Here is a 17,849-nt window from a genome sequence, read left to right as displayed (position 1 = left end):
GAAGACCTGAAAAATAAATTTGATTAAATAAATACACAATAAATTACGAATTATGTCTCTTTCATTTTATTACTCATCCAACATTGCCAGTTCAACAACAAAACATCCAGTCAAGTGCAGTAACAATTAAACCGACTTGTCTTTGATATTTTCCCAACAAAAATCATAACTTTACATAGTTCCTGATTTTTCCTTATGATAGTATAGTTGTCAAGGCAGAGGGATGTGATGTATTTTATTTAATAGTGGTTTAGCTTGAATTGTAACTTCTAAATATTTAGACATATGGTGTGTAGGCGTTCATTTGTACTCTTGCCTTGGACTACACAAACGTTAGAGGCAGGCCTAAAAACTGTCACAAATGAAAACAAGACAAAACAAAACAAAACAGAGACAAAACAACAAGAAGCTCATGACGTCGTTGGAGCCACTATCATCTCTGTAGGCTTCGCAGTCAAAGCTACTGGTTTTGACCCCATTTGAGATACACTACGTATAATTATGCTGTGTCTACTCCTGTAACAAAGCAACTTTTCCAAATTGTTGGGGCTATTCCAAAGCATTTTTTTTTTTCATTGCTGAATCACTTTCCTGCCTGGTAGGAAGGATGTTCTCCAGATTTAGAGAACCCACAGAAGAGTCAGCACTTACAGCTTTTGAGTATGAACCCACACATGAAGACGAACAGGAAGTACAGCCTTTTACCATGATGTCAGAGCCATGCAAAGTCATCACAGCCTAGGTGACATTGAGATCCCACCTGCTCCCCACCTAGGAAGAAAGTCACATACAGAAAGAAAAGCAAACACATTGGCATCCAATTTCCTGCTGGAGCCAAGTGTGCAACCGCAAGTTTAGTTGTGCCTACAATTATGCAGTCAAGTACTGAAAGTGCTTTCTCTCTACCCTCCACATGTACCAGCAAAGAGGCAGCTAGTTATAGTTAGGTGATTCAGCAAACAGGCTCTGGCCCCTGTCTGACTGCATTCAAATCCGGACTCCACCAGAGATCAGCCAGAGACTTAGGGCAATTCTATCCCTACCTGTCCTTTTCTATCAAGTGGGCACCAATGGGTGCCTACTAAAAAGGGTGCCTGTGAGAATTACATAAGTTAAGTGCCTAGAACTGTACATGGGTGTGTAGTAAGTGTTGAGTGCACATTATGTAATTTTTTTAAAAAAATCCATAATTATGTCCCCAGTTACAAGAGTCCAGAAGAGCTGTATTAGGACAGTCTGTTTTGAGCTGACTGCTACCGCATGTCCAAGGAAAAAACTGTGACATTTGGATATTGCAAGGCTTCTCTTATCCTAGACTTTGGGCTATTTAAATTGCACAATTCACTGGCATACACACCTTTTTTTTCCTTTTCCCTTTCTTGTGTAGTCCACACTCCTTTCTTAACAGGATTTGTGACAGCCGACAGCATCAAAGTACACTTAGCAAAGATCAATGAATATCAAAACAAACGGATGGCTAATCAGTTACTTAGGATCACTGCATAGTTCTAGATGTAGACCTGACTACATCCCCAAAACAGTTTCTTGGGCGGGGGGCTTTGGGGCCCAGATACTTGGGCAAGAATTAGTCTCCTCAAGCTAAGGAGCGGTGGGGGCTTCTCTCTCGAAGCCTCAAGAATTACCTCACTGCCACGTACAACAAGTTTATTCACAAAACTTCTCTCCTCTATTCCTCCTCTCCCTTCAACAGTTTTCCAAAGGCATGTAAAGGTGGAGGGCCAAAGGCAGGTTACAGGAAGTCCTGGACAAGGGAAGGAGGAAGGAAAGATCATGAGCTAACCCATGTGTTTACTCTTCCCATATAGTTTTTTCAATGGAAGCCCTAAAAATCTCTCTTGAAACGCAGAAGGTTTTGGCATAAAACCTGAAAAAGTCTGATGTAAGAGGTGAAAATGCTGTTTTTCAATCAGGCTCAAATTTCTGAAATAATGATCTTTTTGCATGTTTTCGGGAAGGATGTTGGTAATATGGTCACGAAATTTTTAGCAGACACATAAAATGGCCCTTCTATCGTCTTCAAGCTCCCTCATGCATTTCTACAGATGATTTAAAGATTACTGGATTCAAGCAATCTTTATATCAGACACCTTTGAACATTTTAGATGAGGTATGTTTGTTTTCTGGGGCATTCTTAACAAGTTTGTAAACTAGGCAAGGATCATGTCTTTTAAATCACATTCGATGCAGATCTTGGCACTGCAGTTTGCATGCAGGTGTCCCTAAATATTTACTGTTGATTATTTTTTAAAAAATGAAAAAAATAGTATGAACTTTGTGGGGTTTTAGGGAGAGGCAGGAGGAAGTGAGCCAGAAAACAGTAATCCTTATATGTTAAACACCGTTTTCCATGACATAAAAAAACATAAGCATCAAAACCCAAACACCAATACCGTGCCCAAAGGCATACCAATACCCTTTTTTTAAAAAGGGGTTAAAATTAAAAAAGAACAGCATCAAAACCATTGTAAAAATAATTAGGCTAATTCTCTAAACACATGTAATACATTGTCAGGAAGAGAGGGGAGAAAGCACGCTTTCTTTACATCCCCTTTCCAGTTCTCTTTGTTTGTGGAAGTCTCTGGCCATCTAAAAAGCACTTTGCTTAAGCCCAATTGTGGTAACTTCATACACGTGCGTCATGGAGGGTACAGGCTAAGTTCCCTTGGCCAGGGAACCCCAAAATTCAGTGACTTCAAGAAGGGGAAGTCTCTTTTCTCTCATAAGAGTCTGAAGCTGAGTAGCCCAGGTCCAGGCGGCCAGCAGATATAACTTCCAGACCAATCTAGCCCGCTGTCTGTTTCTGTTTCCAAGGTAAGAACAGTTTGTATACATATTTAAATGGCAGGAAAAAAAAGTCAGAGGCAGCACATTGTGTGGCACATGAAAATTACATAATATTCAATCTTCAGTGTCCATTACATAGTTTGACTGAAATGCAGCATTGACTCATTCATCGTCAAGCATTATCTATGACTGCTTTCGCACTGCAGTGTCAGAAATGAACAGAGACCTTATGACCCACAAAACCTAAAATATTTACTATGCAGCCCTTTCTAGAAAGAATTAGCTGAGCCCAAGCCCAGAAGCTCTTGCCCATGTGGTCCATTCGAGGCCCCAGGTTCCTTTCATCTTGTGGCTCTGCTGTTCTTTGAGTTGTTACCTGATCCATGGATGTGAGTCACTGCCACATCCGTGTTCCAGTCCTTGGTCACAGGGAAGAGTTAAAGAGGAGGACAAGCGATTTCTTTTTAAGCACATTAAGCAGAAGTTGAACACATCACTTTTGCTCACAGGCATTCCTTTGATGAACTTTTTCAAATATCCTACACATAGATGAAAACAGGATAAAAAAGAAAGCAGAAAGGAAGGATGAGGTGGGAGGTCGGCCGAAAGCTTGATACACCATGAAGTACATATAGAAATTAAATCTTAAAATTCTATTGAGTACGTGAAGTCCATTAGGTTCCAAACAGCGAGTCATACATACTAGCTTGTGATCAAAAGTCTTCACTGTATTAATTCAAATGGTCATGTTTTGATGTGCAAGCAAATTGATTTTCAAGATAGAACAGTCTCCTGGGAGAAATTCTTGTATTTCAACGTACCACTTGAGGACAAAATGTTCTCCAGATTCCCCTCTGGACCCCAGGACATAGTATATTTTCATGTGTGTAATGGAGTAGAGACTCCAGGATCATTGGTGGCTACTGGAGATATTTTGGAATCAAGCAAAAAGATGACATAGTAGTGTCCTAAGGTTACTTCAGGTCCTGTGTCCAGCTCTGTGAAGTAGAAAAAAACATTAACTCCCCTCTGGATCTTAGCTCTACTGACTGTTTATGATTTGAAGTTCTGTACTTTTATGTAGCTAATGTTTTAAGGAAATAGTGGCAACAAAATATTTGCATTTTTGTCCAGAGTGAAATTGACTAATATGCAATCAGATCAAAGGTTCTCATCTTGACTGGTTGCTTTATGAAAAAAAGTAATTCACTTTCCATAAAGAATTGAGCAAGAAAAAGACAACGCATTTTACTTTTCAAATCATGGATGGCAGGGACTCACCACTTTGACAACTAACCTTATATTGCTTGTGGCCAGTGACCACTTGGTTATGTGATGTGTTTGCAAAGCTCTGTGCAGCCCGTACTCCACTCTGGAGAATATGGCTGCCTGAAACTGCTCTCCTGCTTCGAGCAGGATGACGACAAAATAAACGGCAACTTTGTCCTAGAACAGTACTGAATTAGCCTTCTAAATTAGAACCATAACCAGGCCATGCATATTACTATTTTGATACTTGACATGCTCTGAAATTAGAAACAGAATAATATTGGAAGTCTTTGGCGCGCAAGATGGTTTTAAAATTTTGAAGATTAAATTTATTACAGTCTATTGGGTGTTTTGCAACATCTCTTAAAGCCTTCTTAGACCAATCTACACATGGAAAGGAATTCGCGATGTGTACCAGAAAAGTAATTTCAAATCAATGGGGGAAACTCCTTATTAGACACCATAGGAATAACTGGCTATTCAATTGAAGAAGAAGAAAAAAATCAAATTACATTTATACCTCACAAGATATACAGGTTAATTCCAGGGGGATTAAAGAGCCAAGTGAAAACAATTTTTTAAAAGAATTGGAAGAAAAATTTTTTTATAAAAAGCTTTTGTAAGGAAGACACAAAAACCAAGAATTCATAAAGGAAAATGCAGACCTATTGACCTATATTTAAGTTTAAACCTTCTGAAAGACAAAAACAAAATAGGCTAAAGGCAGGTAACATATTTGCAATATATAAAGCATATATATAATGGAAAAATGACTTATAAAGGACCTTTATAAAATTAACAAGCCATCTGATAAAGATATGTTTCTTCAATTAAGAAATACAAATGGCTCATAAACAAAGGAAAACAAGTGAAACAAATGAAAATAAGACATTATTTTACTCATTGGACTGACAAACATTATGAAATCCAAACATAAGAAATGCGGTGTAGCATGTCAGGGAATGGGGGTACAGGTTGGAAGGAAATTTGGAAATATCCAACAAAATTTTAAAACCACATCTCCAGCGCAGCAATTCTACGTCGGTGTAGCTATTCCTGGAAAAAAATGTTTACACAGAAATAATCCTAAACAGGTGTTTAGGATAATCCTAAACAAGGTGTTTAATGTTTATAATAGTGAAAACTGAAAAGGCAGCAAGGAGGGTGGGGAATGGCTAAATGGATTATTGGCGCATTACGTAACAGTTAAAATACGGTATTACATCTATATGTCCTAATATGAAAGTTCCCTATGAAATTGAATGACAAAGCAAGCTTTAGTTTAATTCTGGATGTCTGTGAGTGTGTACATCTATATAAGGGTACAAGGTATGGTCTCATCTATTTCAGAAGGTCATAAAACTAAACTATAATGTTTTGTTTGCATTCGCATATGTGAACGCACCGAAACAAGAGTCAAAGTCTACACATCAAACCAGCAGTGGCCGCCTCTTGGTGGTTGCCGCCCAGGAACGTGATTGGGTGAAGCTGGCAGAAGAGGAACTTTCACGCAGACTCTGTCCTTTGATTGTGAGTGAATTTATGGAGAAGACCCTCTCTGAGAGGACTTATCCTGTTATTCATGCAATTAAAGCTAAATTACAATCAAAGCACAAGTGTTTTGTGAGAAATTGAGAGGCCCCCCCCCCCATTCTCCTGGTTTCCCCACAATGTTTCTGCAGCTGTGACTTTCACTACTTGTCCGGTTGTTCCACTTACGCATTTCAACATGTATCTCTACAAGTCACACTGGCCAAGTGTGAGGTGAACCTTCTATTTTTTCATAAATTTACTATTTTATAACATTTGGACGGAAAGTGACAGTCATTCCCTGGCTTTGTAATTTATTTCATTGCCTATAAGTAATAACTAGAAAAGAGAGTTTAAAAGCAGCCCTTATTTTCAAAAACTTTAACCAATATTTGTTCTGAAATGTCAGGCTCCCTGGTAAAATATCAGAATGCTTAAAATGAAGGCTTTTTTTTTAAAAATTAGGAAGTAAAAATTACTTATATTTATAACTACACTCCAGGTCTAATAGAATGAATTAAGATTTCTGCCAAATGTTCTTACTTAACATTTTTCTAGCTTTAGCAACAGTAACACGTTACTTTCACATTAAAAAAAAAAATCTTAATAATAGCATATGGCAAATTTGTGGAAAACTTGTGGAAAACTTAATATCTTCATTTGATAGGCTAAACCAAGACAAAATTAACCAGAATTCAGATTAGGACTCAAATTTTCTGACTTCTGGCCTATAGCTATTTTTTCTTTTCCCTGCATATGGTTATATCCCACAAACTATACACTCTCTTAAATCTTCTGATAAGTTTTCTAAAACCTCAAGGTTTATTTCTGAGGATTATAATACAGCATTTCACATACTGAGATTAGAATATAACATTAGAAGCTCAGTAAAATTCATCTTCAGAAAAGGTGAAATTTAAGATAATGATAACTGTGTCTCATCTGTGGATTAAAATAAAGAAGAAACCTCACTAATGCAGAGGATGAAACTTGGAAAAATAAAATTTTGGTCTATCACAAAATACATGCCCATTTGTATATTACATAGGGATTCTCCATCCTACTTCATTTTAAAATTAACCCTTCACTGTTTTTTCATTTTAAAATGGATTTTAATAAACTATAAAGTATTTCTGCATTACTTTTTCAGTGACTTAAAACTAAGCTGTATATTATTTCTAAATCAAATTTTTTAAAAGTTTTACAGAAAGATTTTTTTGCTGTGTATTTTATATCAGATTTCAAGAAAACAAATCTTACATGTAAATATATCTCAAGTCAGAGTTCCCCAAATGCTCTTTAAAATTGTGTAAATGCAGGTAAGCTTTTAAAATTTAAAAGCTCTTTTAAAATTTAAAATGCTCTTTAAAATTGTGTAAATGCAGTCCTAGGCTAGCTTCTATTAGAGCATACAGCTCCATGAGTCAGTATTGTACTAGGAAACTGCAAGCAACTACATACATGCCTGTAGGTTTTATCCAGCACAGCTGATCAAAATATATGTCAGAGGGGCGTTTTACAGCTGATTTCATTATAATGTCTGGTGACTACCATCAGTTATAGAGACCATAGGAGAGAATCCGTCTTTCTTCCCCTGAATTATCAATTATCAGTTGTTGTGAAGCTTAGTGGCCGCAAGTCTGTGGCTCAGATTTTATGATGTATCCCTGACTTTAAATCCCACAGCGAGGACTATAGACCGATGTGTACGTTGAATTCACACTAAAGCAAGTCAAGTGCAGCGCCAATGACAAAATGCGGACGCTCCAACCGCAAATCATACCATAAAGGAAAACAAGGACATTGGGAAATGTGTTCAAATGATACTTATCTGCCTAATGCGCAAAAACTTAAACCTTCGCCCTTTTCTGTTTTAGGTTGTGCCACTGTCCGGTTTACTGTCGCGTATTTTGGGAGATAACATAATGGAAAAATTAGAAGGTGTGATTAGTCTTGGAAATAATAGTTTTGATATATGTAAATATTTAACCACTTCCAGGCCACATAAAAGGAAGATGCTTAGGTGGGCCCCTGCCTCCGAGCTGGCCAGCCACCTTGAAGGAGAAAAGAACAAATGATGCCATAACTTTCAGGTTTGGGAAAATCTACTTTCGCTCTTATAAAAAGATGAAGGTGTCGCTGCGGCGACAAGGCCCACGGCAAGAACGCGGGCAGCTTGGTGCTCGGCTCCTTAAGGATCTGCAAGGCTGCCAGGAGCACTGAGCTTCCACTTGCACCTAAATCACAGCTTTCGCTACTCTCCTCTTTGGGGTGACGGTGGAAAGGGGACGATCATCAGTAAAAGAATCTGAGAGGCATTCTCTCTCCTTGCACTGTGTCCCAGCTCAGGATTCTTGCAAGTTTCATCCTCACTCCCTGCAGCTTCCTGGCCCAGGGCTCGCCTTCTCTTCCCTACCTGGGTCACAGTGGGTTGGGCACCCGGGCTCGCCTCGCCCCAGCCTTGCCTGCCACCACCCTTATGACCCGCCGCGAGCGCAGCCTCTCCAGCGCTGGCCTCGGCCGGCGAACGTGTCCCTGGATTTGAGACAGCCGGGACCACAGAAGCCCGGGGACACCAGAAAAGAAGCTCCCGGGATGCAAGCATCTCCTGTAATGTGCTCGCGCGTTATAGGCACAAACCCGAGCTCTAACTTCACTCCCTCTAATCGCGAGGAAAATAAAGGGAGCGTCGCAATGCTCTCTCGTGCCTAGCTACGCATGGTTAATTTTCCGGCTCTCGGGCCAGCTAAGACGCGGGATTTGCACCGCAGCTTCTCAGGTCCCAGAGCCGGAGCCGGGCGCTACTTGCGGCTTCTCGGATTTCTCCCCTAAGTGCGAAGGAAATAACCCCTTTTGCTCTGCGCCTGCGAGGCCGGCGGATCTGAGGGCCGGGCCCCGCTGTGGAGGACTCGGCGGGCCGGGGGCTGGCCGGGGGCTCCCCGGCGGCGCTTGCAGCGGCGGCTCGTCTGCGAGGGTTAACAGAAGTCCCCGCGGCCGGGAGGGTGCTGAGGCTTCCTCTCGCCGGCCCGGGAACGTGGATACCGCGCCCGCAGGATGTTCGCCGGCTGGGCCGGGCAGTCAAGAAACATGAGAAGGCCTCGGTATTCCTGTTCCCGGGCCGCGCGCGCCCGTCTGGGTAAATAAAGCCGAGACGACGGCGGTGGCTGCGGTGAGCGCGCTGGAGCCCGCGCCGAGAACATGCGGCGGGGATGGGAGTGCGCCTAGCCTCGACGCGGGAGAGCCAGCCGCCCTGCCGCCGGCCGCCGGCCCCACTGCCACAGGTACAGCCCTCGGGTCTCGGCGTCCCTGCTCCGGGCCTCGGGATGCAAGACTTGGCTCTGGCTCCCGAGCGGCTGGTTCCCTCTGCCCCCGGCGCTCTCCCCGCCCTTCCCCCACCTCCCTCCAAGGTCCAGTGGGCACGCGCCCCGGTGGTGTCCGAGGCTGGCCCGAGGGTCTGCGAGGAGTCTGGGAGCCCACCTGGCCGCTCTTCCTTGGCTTTAAAATTGTTCACGGGCGTTGGGCGGGGCAGTTCCGCAGGGAGGGAGCTCCCCAAGCGATAGTTTGGAGCGAGACAGGGTAAGGATTAAGTGGGAAATACAGGAGCAGAGAAGAAGCGCTGGGGACTGCGCCTGGGCCCCGGATGAGGGCCAGGAACCGAGCTTCACACGCACCCCCCCCCTTCCGGTCAGGACTCCGCTCCTGGACCTTTGCAGCCCTCTCCCACCGCGCCTGCGGCATGCCTGCCGACCCAGATCGCGCCGGGTGTCTGTGGTTGCGGTCTCTGTGTGGGCTTGGGACAACCGGGAAGGCACCTTTCAGCGGAGTCGCTAAGAAAAACTCGCCGTTGAATACGGGAGGACCGGACTGGGGTGGGGAAACACTGTGGGACTGAAAAAGGGTGTGTTTTACAAATAATGCAGCATGAACGCAAAGCACTAAGCGCACTGATTTAAAAAAAAAAAAAAAGAAAAAAAAAAAAAAAGAACCAAGGCTAGTCCTGACCTTAGAACAGGGGCTTCAAGCTCGGAAATTTGCTTTGACACTTTTCGCCGAGGCTGTGTGCACACTCCAGACACGTACCTGTCTGCGTGGGAGGACTCAGCCTTACGGCACACGGGGCAGCCAGCAGAAGTCTGACTTCACTTCCCCACGAATACTGACGGTACCTGTCGCTTAATCGCTATGGTCACGGCCCCAAATGTCGCGCGTGGCCGCTGCTGCGGTGGCTGGAGGGCGGGGCAGGGGGCGTTGGCAAGTGTGGGCGCTCTTCGAGGCAGATCTGTACGTGTTAGTGTGGCAGGCTGCGCCGGGGCGGGGCGGGGTGAGGGGGCGCTGGCAGCAGTGCGGAGGCGGCCGGGAAGAAACTGGAGCTACCCCGAGGCGCGAGGCGGGGTGATGGGGGCGGTAACTCCACTGCTCGGCGGCGGTGCGGACTTGAACCTAAGGCCCACGCTCTGCGGCCTGAGGCTCCCGGCCGCCGCAACCCGGGAGGTGAGCTGAAAAGCTTTGTAAAAGGATGGCAGCCGCAGGCTCGGTGGTGCGCGGACCGTGATGCCTCCTTCCGCTACTAACACCTATGCAACTTCAAATGGTTCCCCGACACCCCAGAAAGGGGCGGGTGAGAAAGGGCTCCGAGCTAAGGCTCATACCCGCGTTTTGGAAGAGGACAGCACTAACAGTGGGCCCCGGGAGGCCCGGGACTCCGGCTCCTTTGACCCTCCGGGACCCAGCGCATCCTGGAGCGGGCTGGGGGGGGATGGTAGAAGACTCCTGAGGAGGGAGACAATGTGGTACATTTGTCCCTGACGCCACCTAACTTTCTAGCTCCGGAGTCATCTAACTTTCCCTGCCCTCACCCCTACCCCCAGGGACCTTAACCGGAGTTAGAACGCACGGGGTTTCGGCCAAACCATCGAGAATCTAGAAAACATGAAAATCCCAGGAATCCCCGTGTGGCCTGGGACTCATTAACGGGACTTGCAGATGCAGTTGTTCATGTTGCCCCAAAATTTCCCTTCCTTCCAACCCCTCCTTAAAACCCGAGTGGGGGCTCGGAGATGCTTAGACTTCCGTTGTAACTGAAGAACAACCCCCCCCCCCACGCCCTCCGCGCCTATCCCGCTCCGCTAACCCGAGTGCAGTACTTCCAGATTTAAACCAAGAAAAGAACTCATTTAGGAATTACTTTCCTTTGCCCAGGCAGGGAAATTATTCTTGGTTGAGGTTCCTTGGGAACTGGATCGCCAGGGCAAGGAGGAGGGTAGGGACCTGTCCCGGGAGCGTGCGGGGACCGGGAGGGGGGGGGTTGATCAGGTGGGGAGAGGCAAGGGTTCCAGTGTCCAGGTGCGTTGGTGTCGCAGCTCCCCTCGGCTCCCCAGCCCAGAGCCTTGGCCAAGTCCGGGGCTCAGGACCTATGGAGATGTGAGCGTTGAGCGAGTAACGTAATGCATCATTTTCTCCCAGAACCCGAGCCCTGCGGAGCTCCGGGCGGCCAGGCCTCGAGGCGCTGCGGCCGCGCGGCGAGCCCCAGCCAGCCGGCACCATGAACACCATCGTCTTCAACAAGCTCAGCGGCGCCGTGCTTTTTGAGGACCGCGGCGCTCCGGAACGGGAACGGGGCAGCCGGCCCTACGGTGGCGTCCTGGACAGTACCCACGCCCGCCCTGAGGTGGGCATTCCGGACGGCCCGCCCCTCAAGGACAACCTCGGCCTGAGACACCGGAGAACAGGGTACGCTCACCTTCCCGGGTCCCCTGCCCGCCTGCAGCCCGGAGGGGTGGGAGCGGTGCTGCGCAGGCGTGCGAGCGGCACCCCGGGCCCGTGGGTTAGGGGCCCAGAGTTCCCGGGAGGGCAGGTCTCCGCCCCTGGTCTCGAGCATTGTCCTTTTAAGGCATTAGTTTCTCAAAATATAGGGGAATCGGTTCATCGGGACAGCTCCAAAGAGGCTTGCCGGAAACTGAGCACCCCTGGAACGGCCCCTCAGTCCCCTGAGAGTTGGACCTCAGGACAGGGGGTACCTGCCCCTCCCCGGAGCACGGGTGCAGACGCGCGGCCGAAAGGACTGAGCGGGATGCCTAGGAACGGGGCAGGGCAAGCAGTCGGGGCTTCCCAGGTCAGGCCAGCCCCGTGGGCTTCCCCTCTTAGGTCACGTCAGGGCCTCGCCATGGCCTCGAACCTCCCGCGCCAAGGTGTTGGCAAGGTCGGCTCTTCGCAGGGCGCCCTGGACGCGCGCGCGCGCGGCTCGGCTGGGCCCGCTGCGAGCCCGAAGGGGGAGGCCGCGGGTCTCCCGGGCCGGGTTTCGGTTTAGCCGGGTGAGGGGCTGCTGGGGAGCAGGAACGCGCGGGTGGGCCAGCAGCTCCGGCTGCAGAGGCGTCGCGGCGGCTCCCTGAGCGCCCCGCGGGGGGAGGGGCGGCCGTCCTTGGCCGTCTCCACCTGAGCGATTGCATCAGCTGCTTGTTCTGCGGCGTTGTTGGTTAGTAAAATAGAGATTAGGTTTCGTCAAAATGTTACTACCAGTCCTTTCGGATGGAGTTGCATTTCAAAGTGTTTAAAGAGGCAAAAGTCCTGGAGGCTGCGGCGCAGGCGCGCGAGCCTCCCGGAGTGGCGGGGCGCGCGGGCGGCCGCGCGGCGACACCTCCCGGAGCCGCCCGGGAGCGCAGCGCGTAGCGTCCGGCTCCAGGCTACTTGGACCCCTTTCCCCTTTGAGGGTGCTTTTCCTCACCGACGGAATTTTCCACACTTTAAAAACTCTCCTTCGGTCGGAAAAAGGCCCCTAGAGTGGGGTTTTTCTTTTAAGGTTCTGCGTCCTTACTCCGCAAACACTTGCTTGGAAAGTTCCCCTTTTTCCAGAGGATCAAAGGAAAAAGCTCCAAGAACCAGGGCGGCGGGACGGCCATCATCCCTTGCTTTATGCCCGCCGTCCGGTGGGCGACCTTTCCTGGGACCACGGGCGACGGGAAGCCCCAAGCGGCACGCACGAGTTCCCTAAAAGAACGTTCGAGAGCTGGCGGCTGCCTGACCCTGCCCGGGAGGCCAGAGCCGCTCAAAGGCGCGGGTGCGGGCGGGCGTGGAGAGGGCGACAGCCCTGCTGCGCCGAACTATGTAGCCCGAATCACACTTCCCCTCAGATCACCTCACCGTCGTCTCTTAAACCTCTAACCCCTGGCTACTGCCACATGACGCCCGGCGACAACCAGGCCATTTCAAAAAGAGATGCCCAGGGAAGGACATTCGCGCCCAGAACTCGTGTGGCCCGAGCCCCGGCCTCACCTCAGCCGGGAGGCGCGGGGCGGGCTAGTGCGTCCGAGCCGGAAGTCCTGCGCAGCCGCACGCGGGCGCGGCGGCCCTTCCCGGGGCGGGGGGCGCGGGGCTGCGGGCGCAGAGGTCCCCGGTCGCAGGGGGTCCCGGGGGCGGCGGCCCGGCCGCGCAGCTCACCCGGGTCTCCTCCTCTCCCGGTGTCCAGGGCCAGGCAGAACGGCGGGAAGGTGAGGCACAAGCGGCAGGCTCTGCAGGACATGGCGCGGCCTCTCAAGCAGTGGCTTTACAAGCACCGTGACAACCCGTACCCCACCAAGACCGAGAAGATCCTCCTGGCGCTCGGCTCGCAGATGACGCTGGTGCAGGTAACCGCGGCGGAGGGAGGGGCCGGCCGGCGCGCGGCGCGCACCGATCTGCGCCCGGCGCCTCCCGCTCGGCAGGGATGGGGCCCTGCCAGGCAGGTCCCGGTGCTGCGGCCGCTGCCTCGGAGGACGCTGAGGGGTTGTAGGAAGTTTCTGGGTTTCCTCTCAGTCTTCTCTATGGATTCGGGGCTCTCGGCTCTGGAGGGATTGCGTGGTGTTTTGTTACGGAGCCCAGGGACAGTCAACTTCGAGTCATGAAAAGGTGTCTTGGGAGTCTGTGTTGGTGGGTACAGATGGGCGCCCCGCGCTGATCCTCACGCAGCCTTGAGTGGGCATCAGAATCACCCGGAGGACGGGTTCGAACTCACACAGCTGGGCCCCGCGCCCCAGGCCTGATTCGGTCGTAGGTTTGCGTGGGGTCAATAGTCTGCATTTCTAACAAGTTCTCCGGGATGGTCCTACAGCTGCTGGCCCTGGATGAAACTTCGAGAACCGTGCAGAAAGGCACTCTACATTGGGCACCCATGTGAAAGATCAAGTATAGGGTAACTTAAAAATTACATTTACTGAGAGAGTTAGGTAGGACATAGGGTGGAAGGACAAGAAGTGGGTTTTGATTTGATTTTTATGTTTAAGTAAGAGGCATCCTGAGCATTAGCTGGAATCCACACGATTTTGCTGCTGATACCTTTCTACTGGGTCAAAGAAGAGGCCCGGTTCAAGTGGTTAGTTTATTTTGTTAGGTGCAGAGACAGGGTGCAAGTTGGGTTCCTTTACATCTGACTGGCTTTTTCCTTACGCAGTCTTATTTGGTATTCACAAAAACGTGGTGAGCCAGAGCAGCAGTGAGCATTTTATAGATGATGTGACCAAGGCACTGTGGCAGTCAAGTATTAGTAAGGGCTGTAGAGGTAGGCCTGGAAATAATGTAATTCCAGATCAAACGCTCTTTCCAACACACCACAGACTTCTTTAATAAATTTGGTGACATGAACTTTTATATGTGCAAACAAATTTATTCAGAAAGAGGAGGAGGAGCTAAATAAGCTGAGAAGTTTCATATATTATAGTAGCACAACATTATTACCACGTTTGTGAAGTTTTGGTCATTCCATTAAATTTATAGCGAGGGAGGCCCCAAATAAAAGATAATATTTAACTACTAGATAAAATAAAACTTGCTTTCCAGAGTATTTAAGGTTGACATTTTAGGAATTGCTGGAAAGTTTGACAAAGCATGAACGTTGACTTGTATTTAAGCTTATTAAAACTATAATATGCATTTGTCTGCTTATATTCGGAATACAATTGTAGAGAAAAACATCTGTTTTGCTTCATGTTAACAGGCAATAGTATTAATAGTGATTTGCTGCAGCACTGGAGGGGAAAATTTATTTAGTGTTCTTGGCTTAATATCTGTTTAACATAAAACTATGAATTTTCAGTGATTTCAGTCAGAAAAACATGACTTGTGAAAATAAATGCATATGTTCATATTTTAGTTTAAAACAGGTATGCTATTTATTTTGAAAATACCCTAGTTTATAGAGCTATTTGAGTGTTTCACTGTGATGTCAGCAATAAAACATTAGATTAATTTTGGTATATCATACAGTTGCATACTTAATGCTTGCCATTCTTTCATACAGAAAGCAAACAAAAATGACATATTTAGAACATTTTTTAATTATGAAAGGTAACATTGTTATTAGCAGAGATACTTAAATTTGGGAGTACAGTAGTTTTGTTGAGATGCAATACAAGTAGTTGTAATCTTAATAAAGAACCAAATTATTTCCTACCTACAATGATAGTTCAAATACAAATAACCATTCTTTCTGCATTAAGATCTTGGTAATACTATTACAATTTTCTAATTATATCTTATATTCTCATTGTATTTTCTTTCTCTTTCTCTAGTCCTCAGAAAATAAAAATGCACAGAATTATTTAATTTTTAATGGAGTAAAGATAATTATTTGTAATAATAAGATACCTGCTTAATGATTTCCAAATTTTTATGGTAAATGAAGTTGGTTTCTGGACTGTTATAGTGATAAATGGAAAAAAAATCAAAATGTATAGGATAGCCAAGGAACTTTAAACATAGTAATCCAATTTGGCTCCGCTTACTTTCAGTTAGGCATAATAGGATATCGATGTAGGGTATAAATATATATGTATATGTGTGTGCGTATATATGTATGCATATGTATCTATCTACAGCTGACCCTCAAACAACACAGGGTTAGAGGTGCCAACCCTCCCTGCAAGTCAAAAATCCACATAGAACTTTGACTTTCCCCAAAACTTAACTACTAATAGCCTGTTGTTGACTAGAAGCCTCACCTATAACATGGACAGTCAATTAACACATATTTTGTTTATTATACGTATTATAAGCTATACTCTTACAATAAAGTAAGCTACAGAAATGAAAATGTTATTAAGAAAATTATAAGGAAGAGAAATACATTTACAGTATTGGTGAAAAAAATCCATGTGTAAGTGGTCCCATGCAGTTTAAACCTGTATTATTCAAGAGTCAGCTGCACTTATGTTGATATATATGGGAGAGTTTGTCAAAGTCAGACATACCTTAAACATCTAAGTAAATTCTGGCTCTATAGGAAGCCAGATGAGTTGTGTAAATACTTTACACTTCTGGAGGAAAAAATAGAAAGCTAGGAGCTGAATAAAACTTTTGATCCCTGCAAATTAGACCCCCATTTAATGAGTCAAGTTCTCCCAGTGAATAAATTTCTCCTGTGGAGTCAGGCTTCTTGAGAAGTGTGATCATGTCTTTTTCATCTTCATACCTCCATATCCCAGCACCGTGCTTTCCATAAACTGTTTGTACATGTCTGCAAAGTGAACAGGTTCTGATTGGGGAATACCATTATAATCACCATGCAGCTTTCCAAAACACCATCCTGAAAACTAGAGAATGTGTTGAAATCTGACTAAGATATTCTGGTTTTAAAATCCATTCCATTGAATACGCAGAGGGGAGCTTATTATCCTCAATGCTATATGATGGTTCTATAGCACAGCATGAATATAACTCATTTTATTACCTTCACTATAGCTAGAAATGTGACATATTTTATTTTTATGGAGTGTTGCCCTCATTTCTGCTTCTAAAGTCCTATTTCCTATTTATTGCAGTACCTCCTATCTTTCTTGTAACTGATGTTAATAAGCAGTTATCATAAATTTATTCCTTAACTATGAGAGTATCTTGTATTTTGAGAATTTCTTTAACACTTAACATTTTCCTTTTGGCCATGTGTCAAATTGTTAAACTTTTCATAAAATGTTCTTTTGCCTTGTTTTGTTACTCTTAAATTGATAAGGAAAGACATAAAACCTGATCTGCAATCTCCATTAAACCTAGAAGGAAGGAACTGAAATTTTACTGGAGGGAATATTTTTAGGACCACAAAAGGTAATTTTTCTGATAAATAGAAGTTCTAAGGACATTAATCCACACCTACATTTTATTTATCCCTGAGAAATGGAGCAGAAAGAGTTATTTATTATTAATTTCCTAATGAGATATAAACATTTTCCTAAAATTAACAGGTAATGACGTGCATGTGTGTACTTTAACCAACCAAAATATTCCACTGTGCTTAATTTCTAGGGCTGATCATTGCTTAAACATTATAAAAAATAGACTCTGGTATTATCAAAATGTGAACAGCTTTATTGTGGAATAACATAGGGTGGTATGCAATTGAGCTTTTGTATTATTGTAGGATATAGAGAACTTATTGCAGAATAATTGCCTTGGAAGAAGTTTTTCAGAGAAGGGCAGATGGGTGTTATATCTGGTCCAGTGATCCCCATTGTTCACATGTATAAATTTTTTAACATATTTATATTTTTTCTGGATTAAAAGAGTGAAATGTCTCCTTAGGGTGATTTTTTTCATGATCACAATGAAGAGCACAATGAGTGTGGAGTTTGAGATTACATTTAATGATTGGATGTTAATGCTTCCTTTACTTGTAGAAGTTTCACATTCCTGTGATAATGTCCACGTGCCGCTGGTTAAAACTGCTAGTTTTAAGAGTTTACCCCCTCTATTAACATAGCTCTGTTTTTGCCGGGTGAGTGCTTCTGCTGAGATAGGTATGTAGTTATCAACTGCAAGGATTATAGCAACCATTAAATATTTTAACAAAATCTTAGATTGGTCTTTCTATGTTATTCCAAGTGTTATACTACATGGCTTAGAAATGAGATTCTGAATATTTCAGTTGAGTAACTCAGAATAAGTTTGTTAATTCTGTATGTTCAAAGGTGGACAGATGCCAGCTTATCCCTTTGGGTTTACTATAATGATTGCTCTGTCAATATGATGAATGTAAACACCTCGGCTAGAGCAGGGATGAAAATTACTTAGTTTTCTCTTCCAGCTTCTAGATATTTGGTTCTCCAAGTTTTCACTATAAAATATAGCGTTTCTTGAGCTCTGAGTTTGAGATCAAAATGCTGTTGCAGAACCTAACCATAGTAAGGAGACCTGTTTCATGTGAAGTAGAATTTAATGAGATTTGCATGACAACCTGAAGGAATCCATAGTAGTTAAAGGTAGAAAATCTGAACTGGTATTTTTAT

At 45.4% G+C, this 17,849-nt stretch overlaps 1 protein-coding gene across 3 annotated transcripts in view; it reads left to right on the top strand.

The window, feature by feature from the left end:
• The first annotated feature begins 8,557 nt into the window (after window positions 1-8,557).
• The window catches only part of MKX (mohawk homeobox), a 66,747-nt gene continuing 57,455 nt past the window's right edge, over window positions 8,558-17,849 (top strand). The window contains exons 1-3 of one of the 3 annotated variants that reach the window (XM_004781626.3): window positions 8,558-8,885; window positions 11,068-11,334; window positions 13,067-13,226. In XM_004781626.3, coding sequence (XP_004781683.1) covers window positions 11,147-11,334; window positions 13,067-13,226 — 348 coding nt within the window. In that variant the 5' untranslated portion in view covers window positions 8,558-8,885; window positions 11,068-11,146. Of the gene's footprint in view, window positions 8,886-9,580; window positions 10,096-11,067; window positions 11,335-12,246; window positions 13,227-17,849 lie in introns of those variants that run through there. The other 2 variants (XM_004781627.3, XM_004781625.3) reach the window with 2 other exon arrangements.

This window comes from Mustela putorius, unplaced genomic scaffold, assembly GCF_011764305.1.
Source record: "Mustela putorius furo isolate JIRA1106 unplaced genomic scaffold, ASM1176430v1.1 tig00001130_pilon_pilon_pilon, whole genome shotgun sequence".
Taxonomy (NCBI): Eukaryota; Metazoa; Chordata; class Mammalia; order Carnivora; family Mustelidae; genus Mustela; species Mustela putorius.
Note: the sequence above shows the minus strand (reverse complement) of the source record. Positions and strands in the feature narration are given on the sequence as shown.